General features: G+C 39.6%; 1 protein-coding gene across 1 annotated transcript; it reads right to left on the bottom strand.

Moving 5' to 3' along the window:
- Nucleotides 1-1,413: 1,413 nt before the first annotated feature.
- Nucleotides 1,414-6,914, bottom strand: dnajc19 (DnaJ (Hsp40) homolog, subfamily C, member 19). Its single transcript, XM_080431228.1, has 6 exons — nucleotides 6,781-6,914; nucleotides 5,416-5,467; nucleotides 4,094-4,167; nucleotides 3,357-3,436; nucleotides 2,878-2,948; nucleotides 1,414-1,595 (listed from the first exon to the last, which is right to left on the bottom strand). Exons 1-6 carry the CDS (start codon nucleotides 6,781-6,783, stop codon nucleotides 1,525-1,527), a joined length of 351 nt encoding a protein of 116 aa, XP_080287354.1. The 5' UTR covers nucleotides 6,784-6,914; the 3' UTR covers nucleotides 1,414-1,524.
- Nucleotides 6,915-10,918: the final 4,004 nt, after the last annotated feature.

Here is a 10,918-nt window from a genome sequence, read left to right as displayed (position 1 = left end):
GTTTTGAAAAAAATCTGAATTGTTTTGCAAATCTTTGCTTCTGGGCATCCCTGGAACAAAATATTTTGAGATGGGGGTCCGCGGCCAAATACATATAATTTTGGGAGGTCCTTGACATGAAAAAGTTTGAGCACCACAGATATATAGCAACATACGTTTTTCTTCTTCAAAAAGCAATAAGATTTGAGTTACAAATGTTACCTTTAAAAAAACGTATATTCAAAGATTTGCACACATTTTCACGATTTTTCTAAAATAGCAGATCAACAAGCTCATAGCACTCTGTGCCGTGTTGTATGAGCTTGTATATCTGCTATTTTTGAATAGCCAAAGAAATAAAAAAATGACAGATGCTTTCCTCCCGGTCTTAACGGGTTAACCCTCAACAACTCTTTCTGTGATGACTCACTCAACCACCGCAGGCAGAAGAACCCTGACGGTGGGAACCGCTTGTCTTTTTTTTCAAACTACAGCTGAAAGCTGTAGCATTTCCCCAGGCATCTTCAACTCTCTGTGCACTGTGCCAACAACACATTACTATGTAGTCATTCAGGGGTTCTCAATATTCTTTTAATACCAGGATTCCGCTTTATGGGGGAAATGCTTTGGTGACCCCACACTTCAACGTTGAAATAAATAATATAGGCTTGAATATGAATATCGTTGCTGTCGGGCGGAAACCTTGCAAGTCCAAAACCGTTCCTTTTTTATCATTTTAAAAATAGCGAAGATAGCCGATCTGCAAGCTCACGAGGCGTTGTGAGCTTGTACATCTGATATTTTCACTACTTTTGCGTGACATTATGAAGTAGGGAATTCATTTACAAAACAAAGTTGAAATAGACATGCTTTCTGCCTGATATTTATTTAGAAAATCTGTTCCTGATTCCTGCCGTTTCTAATTTGATTGACTGAATACTTTTAGTCAGAAATGTAAACAGCACATGGTGCAGTAAGACATTAAGGCTAAAAGGTTAACACAAAAACATCCTGGGGACTAGTTTCCATTCCGCACAGCCTATCTGTTGCCAGAACAAAAAAAAAAGAAAAGGCTATGCTTTTTTAAAACAAATGTGAATGATACATTTCTTTTTTCAGTTGTCAAATGTGCAACCCCACCTTCATCTTCCTGCGACCCAACTTTGGGTATCGACCCACAGTTTGAGAATCTCTGAATAATTTTGAAGAGGTGGTGGTATTTGCATGATTCATATTTTATTTGTGTTTGCAATTGCATGTATGCATTTGCAAAAAACAGCTGGCATTAAGTTAGCTCTGATTTCATTTAGACAGTATTGTTTGGATTTAGCACAGAGCATACTCATACTGTTAAATACTGTTTGGATCAATGGGAAGAATCGGTTGGATAAACAAAATGATACATTAAATGAACAGCCACAAGTAGACAATAAGTGAGAAATCAATACATAATTTATTTGGGCACAATCAAGTTCAGAAAAGACCCTTGCTCAGTCAGCAGAATAACATCAATATCAACAACGGTATGAAATAGCATAATGTCTTCTACATCTTATTCTGGCCATCCATAAGATCCTTGGCTTCATTTATCTTTGCTGCTAGGTAAGGTGATCCACCTGGGAGAAAAACACACACAATCTTTCCATTCAGATTCAATCCATCCAACTTCAATTTCATAAGTAATGCTCACTAGGCCTGTCACAATTATTACATAATTGTCTGATCGCTATTATTTTTGCATACATTTTCACATTTTCTTACTGTAAGCTTGTAGATCAGTGTATAAAACTTAAATACATATTAAATATGTTAATCATTTCTTTGTAGATTTAAGGAAGCCTAAAAGGCAAACAGAATTCTTAGTTTTATTAATATGTTCCGATGTTCAATGCCAAACACACAATTAAATCGTTAATCGCAATTATTTGAGTGACAATTAATCGTCAACATAAATTTGTAATCGTGACAGCCCTAATGCTCACTCTCTCTAAATTGATGATCAGCCTGACTGACCCATGCCCTACAGCAGAGGTCATCAACAGGGGGTCCGCGACCCCTAGGGGGTCCGCGGAGGTACTGCAGGGAGTCCGCGAAATTGTTGTTTGACTATACAATATTTTTGTTTGAAAAAAAAAAAAAGAAAAAAAGAAATCCCCCAAAATGTCAAATTGTCTTTAAACATAACATGAATCCATAGCAAACAGATAAATGGAGGCACAATGCACAATAACATGGTATGTTTATACATATTTTGTAGAGAATTTTTATTTTGCACACCTACTGGGGCAGGTGCGTAGGAGCAGGCAATATAAAACACAATTTTATACATAAATATAAAATATATGTGTTAGCCCCCCCTACCCTACGAGGTAGGGGGTCCCTGCTCCATCTACCCATCAGTTTGGGGGTCCCTGGCCTGAAAAGGTTGAAGACCCCTGCCCTACAGGACACTCAACACACCTTGGCAACTGTGACAAACTGTGTATTCCATGCTGCCTGAATAAACACAGACTGAATGTTGAAGGTATACTTGAAAGGTATACTTGAAAAATTGTATTTATAGTCTCCTTTCCATGTGCCCTAGCTCCGTATTTGAGGTATCTATGCCATGTGTTTCAGAATGTGCCTATTTAAGCTATCAACATATTTCTGCAACAATGTCACCGAGATAAATTTAATATTCTGACTCTGACAGGTCCTCTCTAATGAGATATAACAAGGGCTGATCATATACAGTATGGTTGTACGGTGGTTAACTCCATAGTCATTAGTTGTTGTTTGGTTTTAACTTGGTGGAACTATTTGTCATATTAGTTACCTGCTACATGATGTTATCGTTTCAGAATGTGAAGGGGTCTGTAATGGCCCTGTTGGGTTTTGCTGAATAGTTCTGTTTACCTCTATCAGGGTGATTTAGGACCATCATTTTTCTGTGGGCATCTCTTATCTTATTCTTGTTGGCTGTGGGACTGGAGGACAGAGGGAAATAAAGGAAATAATTATCATATTGTATCAAATATAGTTTTTTATGGTACACCGATAGTGAAGAATGCAAGGAAAGATAGAATGAATAACATGCAGCATAGGCTTTGAGTAGAACTCTTAACTTGTGACGTAATAACTAAAACATCAAAGAGCAATCTTGTGTGACAGTGAGTACTGTTGTTCCAGAAATCGATCAAATATTGTCGAGTAGATCTTAACCATATTCATTTAGCTCACATACAGTAAAAGCTAAACTCTAGCCATGGTCTACTCTACACAGTATGTCATTCAAAACACACACCAATGTCTTTAAAAGGAAAAGCTACATAAAATGCAACATATGCTGCTCATCTACAAGTGAGGTGTAAACTGGTAAACCTTCAGATACACACCTGACACCTAAAACAAGTGCAGCCTCTCTCTTGTTCATCTTTGGATCAAATCCACCTTTATAGTATCCTGCTCCAAACGCCTGTAGCAACAACCAAAAGGTCAAACTGTGCCTTGGATCTTCACACATAATATACAATACTACGTGCCGTGGTAATGGTTCTTTTTCTTTTTGTTTTATCCCACGATTTTGTAAACCATTTTTTTCACCCAGTGCCAATTGCCTAAGCTGTAATCCTGGGCGCTACTCTCCCTCTGCCAGCCTGGGGAGAGCCCGGAACTGAATTCATGCTTCCTTCAAAAGCATGAGGAGTGAGCATGCCGCTTCTTATCACCTGACAGGGGGGAGTTTCCCCGGGTAGGACGTAGCGCGTGGAAGGAACACGTTATTCCAACCAGTTCCTTTCCCCTCCATCAGGCACCCCGGCTGATCGGGGGGGGAGGCAGTATAGAGACCAGGATTACTGCATGTTTTTTGTGAGGGTACCTACCCTTTCGCCTTTCGTGGTCATGGTTCTTAAAATCAGTAGCCACTTTTACAGAGACCATGCAATATTGGCATGACGACGAAGAGCTGCCATTAACCACTTCCAACCTGGCGGCCCTATTTTGGGCACGTCATTAAAGGGTGGAAATGTTCATGATGTGTGTGGTCAGGTCAGGAATACATACATTTCCATAATTAAACCAAAAAAAACAAAATTGTGTTTATTTTGTGTGTGTGTGCACTCCATCGTACCGATGTGGGCAAGTTCTGGAAGGCTTGTTTCATCTGAGGTTCCATGTGTTTCATAGCCTGGATTACATAGCGCCCTGGAAGACAAAATGAATGCAAAGTCACACGGGTGGCGTGGAGGGTAAAAACAACTTCATTAATGTCTACTCACAGTAGGAAAGACAACCAGGCACTCAAGTAAGTAACAAGGTATTTGGACAAAATATAGGTTAATGTCTGGTGCTCTTGGAACAAAGAAATATACACAACAATACCCAACAAGAAAATATAGGTCCCAGGCACTCAAAAGAAATGCTAACAGTAACAGTAAGGAAATAAATGATAAAATAATAAATAAATTGAATTAAAACATATATATATATATATATATATATATATATATATATATATATATATATATATATATATATATATATATATATATATATATGAGACAGAGTCTCAATAAATATCCATTTACAAATATCTTCACTGTTCCTGATTGATTTTTTGAGTGCCTGAATCACCTGATTTGCAAGAAAGTTGAATCATATGTTCATTCTAACGTTAAAAGTCTTATCTAATTTTAAAGTTAATAGCGACAAGAGAGGCAAATGAAGTGTTCATTTAATACCTAAAAGGACACATATAGTATAGCCTCTCATGTGTAGATGATGGCTGTTGACCACAAAGTGATATAACTAGATAGTAGGTAGGTCTGGGAGATATGGACAAAATCAAATCACGAATCACGATCTGTTTGACCAGATACCCTCAATATGGATTATTGTGGTGAATGGTATTTTCAAAAAATATTTACATTATAAGTTTTCTCATAAATAATCATCAGTAATGCCTACCATAATGCCTATGGTAATGCCATACCATGCCATACCATAATGATGTGCCATTATTTGCCTGGCAAATAATGGCACATCTAGACCAGTCAGGTAAATTCAGGAAATTATTACATCACATCACTTGTAAAAGTTGTAATGCAGCTAACACAGGAAAAGACAGTATGCCATACCATGATATGGGTCCATTTGGTTACATTTGTACACTTTGTTAAATTAAAGCTACAATCCGGAACTTATATGAATAAAACGTTCTTTTAACCGATCTGTATGGTAGAGAGTAGTAGAGTATGAATGTTAATACAATGAAAACTCTGCATCCTATTCCCTACTACTCTTGAGACATTTAAACCCTGTGTAGGAGGACACGTACTGGTTGACAAGTAAGTAGTACTGCCTGAAGTGCAATATTTCCCAGGCAACAGGACATAAAAGTTCCGGATTGCAGCTTTAAATGATCTACACACCCTCTTCCTCTATATAATGTACCTGCAAATCCTGCTGCTGCCAGCGCCAGTCCCGCAGCAACCATTGAACTGGCCTGTGTGGATGACAGAGGTTTATGTTTATAACACACACCATGCAGACCAGCTCAGTGTTTACCAGTGGTGGAAAAGGTACTCAAATGTTTTACTTCAGTATCAATACCGCAATGTAGAAATACTGTTACAAGTAAAAGTACAAAAGTATTGGCATCAAAATATACTTCTTAAACTAAAGTACCAAAAGTAAAAGTACTCATTGTACAGAATGTCCCCATTTCACAAGTTTTCAAATGTATTAAAATGTATACAAATCTTTTGAAAATAGCAGATCTACAAGCTCACAATAAGTAATAAGTAAAATATTTTCAACGTTTTTGTCTAAAAATCCACCATAGACATATGACTTCTTGCTACTTTGTGTCAATAAATTCCGTGCAGGTGAATATAATATATAAGTGTTGGAGTTTGGAAGCACTCGTTTTCAATGACGCAACGTCCTGCTGCCTCCTGCTTTATGTGACATTTAGAAACAGGTGGTACGCAGGACAGTTGATTGATATCCAACGAGCGCTTCCAAACTCCAACAATTGAAAAGGATAATTCAAGCTTTACGTACAGCTGTAATGTTGGTGAGTTTAACGTCGTTTAATACAATCAGATCAGACTTTTCTGTTTGGATGAATGGGCTGTCAATGGTTGGTATTGCAACTCTAGATTTCAGTCAGATATGAAAAATAGGATCTAGAGTTGCTTGCGGCTAGACCGTCATGGATTAACTTCAACCTGGTGTTTGCACTTTCTCCAATTACGGCCCGTACATCTACATACACGTTCAGATTTTAAATAAAGTGCTGACCTCATGGCCACGGATGTTATAATACTGTACGGGTACCTTAGAAGTACCCATACGTTCCGTATTGTTCAATAAAAAGCATTTAAATCCGATCGGTGGCCATTTTCTCCAATGGTGGCCAATGTATCAAAGTGCAATACACCTCCCAACCGATAGGGTCGCGTAGTTGGAGAAAATGGCCACCGATCTGATTAAAATGCTTGTTATTGAACAATACAGAAGATACGGGTACTTCTGAGGGTTCGTACAGTATTGTACCATCCGTGGCCATGGGGTAAGCACTTTATATTTGAAATCTGAACGTTTATGTAGATGTACGGGTCAGAAAGGGAGAAAGTGCAAACACCAGGTTGAAGTTCATGTTCATGTTCAGTTTCGGGGCTAGTTCGATCGTAAAGAGGGACGTCGCATTACACGTGAAGCTAACACTTGCTAACAACACACCAGTCAGACATCCTTCTTTTTGCACTCATTCAAGCTCTGGAGAGTAAAGAGAGACAGTAAAGGTCAACTCACCATGTTTATGTAACGCTGCTGTCTCTGTTCAAATCATAACTTCTGATATGACCCCTTAGCCTGGTCAGTTATTAACTGTGTCTGTCACATTAACTAACTGACCTCTCATGTTTACCACTCAGACTGCCGGAAAGTGACTAGCGCTGTCGTAAGTATCGCAGCAGTGTGCCCGCAGTCTAACCTCGCGTCACCAGGCTTCACCCACAGTAACGCTATGGTACTTTTCAGCCGCTGCCCGCACAACCCCGGTAGCGCAGACTGCGCAGCCTCTCGTCTATAGTAAAGATAAAAACTACACTTTCACTACTCACCAAAACAAAGACCGTTTTAAGATGTTGAAAGCCTGCTTTCCTTAGTGGGAACACTCTGAGCACCCCACCTCACGTCTAAAATACTCTTTTTGGCCAGATAAGAAAATGTTTCACCGGAAGGAAAACACGTTTTAGTTACTCCACTGCGCCCCCTACAGATCTGGTAAATGAAATATTTCTATTGACAATTATTTTCCCTTCCGGTGGAATATTTTCTTTTCTGGTCAAAAAGTGTATTTTAGACGTGAGGTGGGGGGCTCAGAGTGTTCCCACTAAAGAAAGTAGCCTTTCAACATCTTAAACCAGTCTTTGTTTTGATGAGTAGCGAAAGTGCAGTTTTTATTTTTTACTAGAGACGAGAGGCTGCTTTACCGGGATGTGCGGGCAACGGATCGAAAGTAACATAGCGTTAAGGAGAACTCATTGTAATGCTATGGACCAGAGCTACCCACAGTCAGTCTACTAGACGCACTCCTCGCCTGAATGGCTGTGACATGTATTCCATATTTACACTCTCCCATGCCTGGTTTAGTAGTAGCAGAGGATCTTGGCAGAAAATGTGCATTTAGTTGATTAACTCCACTTTTCTCACGAGTTTCGACTGGTGTGAATTGAATTGTCAATTGAATTGAATTGAATTGTCAATTGTGATGCCTGGTGTAATTAATGACACCTGTCCATTATGCTCCCCATTTGAGTAATTCCGTGTGGAACTTGTTGGAAATTGTATATATATATATTTTTTAAAAACTAAATACACCTTTTCTCTCCAGAACCTTCAAATAGATATGAAACTATATGTGACAATTTATAGCTGACCCTGACAGCCACGGACTTAGTTATTGGATGAGTATGCAGTGTGAGTCTGCTAGGAATACATGAAATGAAATGTTATCACAGTCATAATTCTAGGGCTAAGTGCACTCCAGCTTGCTTTTAGGACTAGGCCTACATGTCATTAGTTTCTCATTAACAGGTTGTTATATATTCATGTTACATTATAGGAACTATATCCTTATATCCTAATATTTCTTATCTTGTTTCGTTAGACAATATGAGTTATTTATTTGTCTGTTTGTTTGTTTATAGGTTAACCTACATCAAAGTCACAAGAGTGCCAGAAGGCAGGGTAACTTAACGCCTGACACACACACACACACACGCACGAGCACACGCACACACACACACACACACACACACACACACACACACACACACACACACACACACACACACACACACACACACACACACACACACACACACACACACACACACACACACACACACACACACACACAATGAGGCTTACTTAAGGATTGCTTGTTTGGAGTGGGTGGGTTATTCTAATTTAACAAGGGAAATAACTGGTTAATACAGTTATTAACCAGTATTTACGGTTAAGTACTTACATAAGCAAGGGTTAATATTGTTGACAAGGAGGGGGTTCCAACCTTCATTCACCTTCATTCTCCATGAAATACCATAATGTGATATGATATATAGTGCATTTATTCTCTGAAATTGTGGAGCCACATACCTTTTGTCTTTGAACCTTTCAAGCTTCAGGAAAACGAGTAGCCTACTGACCTACGTTTTGGGAGCAACTGGCCCATGTCAGGCTATATCACAAACTGGCTCCTCATCAGCATTTGCATCACTGAAATCTCAGCAAGTACTGTACGTCTCTGCTTCATTCCTACAGTCACAGTGCAAACAGTGAGCCCAGGCCAGCTCTATCGCTAACCATAACTTAAAAGCAAACAGACAGGCCCTCTACTAACAGTCTATAGGCTCCGGGTATTGTAATGCTGGACGAAATAGCAGCTATGGCTGTTGTTGAGAAGACCTATAGGGAGTCTGTAGCTACAGTATATGGGAGCATAGTGCATACAGTACAAGCAGGCATTGTGGCAGGAGCGTATATGGCTGAAGTTGCTATGAACATCTGCAAGCTGTCTGTGTGTCTGTGTAAGGAGCAATTTAAAACAGAATGTACCCTACCACGTTGCTTCTTCTGCCATTGGAACGGAACATTGCAGCAGCTAACACAATGGGACAGCAAAGGGCCTAATTATTGCCCCTATCATTTGCATAATTACAATGTTTTTCCGAGGCAGGGGCAGTATAGAAATTGTAAATTGTAGTGGACCTGCTGTCTTTCTTTAGTGGGAGTCAGGTTTAAACGGAGAGAGAGAGCCTGGCTCTGTTCACGAGCCAACCAGGCAGCCAGACTGCAGGCAAGAGGTTCCAATCAGCCAGCCACACAGGCTGCTTTTTCAATAGGATTTAAAAAGCCAACTGTGTGGAGAAATGAGAGTTTTGCCCCCCAAATCATATGGAATTACAGTGCTGGTTGCATGTGGGGGGGGGGGGGGGAGCCAGTGGCAAAGGCACAAAAGCCCACAGGAAGCAGCTATTTCTGTGTGTTTTATTAACCCAACCAAGCAATTTAATTCTTTTGTTCGGGGGAGTTCTACTTCATTGATTAACAAAAGCGGGGATATAATTTTTTTCAGCCCCGTTTGAAAAGCCTGAAATGTCAAGCCTTTTAAAGGAGATTATTCTGCCTGTGTGCGATGAATAGAGCCCAGAGTAACCTTTTGTCTACAATTAACCCGTTAAGACCGGGAACGCATCTGTGTAGTTTTAAGATTTCTTTGGGCTATTCAAAAATAGCAGATATACAAGCTCGTAGCGTGGCACCGAGTGCCGCGCTATGAGCTTGTAGATCCGCTGTTTTTGAAAAATTGTGAGAAAATTGAATAAACATATTTTTAAAGCGAACATTTGTAACTCAAAACTTTGCTTCTGGGGGGGGTCCCTGAAACAAAATATTTTGAGATGGGGGTCCGCGGTCAAATACATTTTTTGGGGGCCCTTGACATGAAAAAGTTTGAGAACCACTGATATAGCAACATACATTTTTTTTCTTCAAAAACATTTTGTAGAATCGGCCTCAGGTCCTAATGGGTTAAATATTCCAGCATAAATATAAAAGAAAATCAGAGATGGGGAAGATTGAGTCAGGAGAGATTGGAGAGGTAGATCCTCAGCCCGATAGTGGCAACAGCCTGGCTCTAATTAGATATGCCAGGCGGGCTCTGAGCAGTCACTCCCCGCAGCACGCAGAGAGAGGAGGTATAGCCGACAGAGGAAGAGAGAGAGAGAGAGAGAGAGAGAGAGAGAGAGAGAGAGAGAGAGAGAGAGGAAACCTATCTGCTCATCTGTCTGTCCAACGTCTTCCTCTGGGCATCCACAAGGTATTTCAGGAGACTTTTGTTTTGTTTTGCTTTCCATCGCTGTTTGTTTTTCCGCGTTTGGTTCTTTTCACAGGAGAGGCCATTCTAAAAAGGCAATGCCTTTTGGGATCTGCATAAATAGAGTGGGATAAAAAGTTGTGGGATTGTTTATGATTCTGAGGAGTGATTAGGAATGACAATAACGTACGTTGGGGACTATGAGGGTTTTTTCTTTGACTCAGAGAGCATATTGGAGAGCTTGATGGAGGGGATGAGCAGGGACAATGCTAACTTTTCATCCATGCTGATGCAGTGTTACGTTTAGTTGAAGTTTTGGACTTGACTTGATGCTGAAATATGCATGGAAGGAAGTGACATGTATTCTATGGTATGAATCATAACTAAGCTATACATGACTTCATTTTCATGTTTTTAAATTACAAATTTGTTTAACATTCATTAAAGTTTTTTAATTTGATTTGATTAAATAGGTTTTAAATTTGTCACATGCTCATACAAGTATGTGCAATGGCATGTTTGTGTGGCATACTCCTTCACACTGTGCTAACCATGACTAATGTGCTG

The sequence above is a fragment of the Gymnoscopelus braueri genome (genome assembly GCF_963280865.1).
Source record: "Gymnoscopelus braueri genome assembly, chromosome: 6".
NCBI lineage: Eukaryota > Metazoa > Chordata > Actinopteri > Myctophiformes > Myctophidae > Gymnoscopelus > Gymnoscopelus braueri.
The sequence above is the reverse complement of the archived record's forward strand: the minus strand, read 5'-3'. Positions and strand labels throughout refer to the sequence as shown.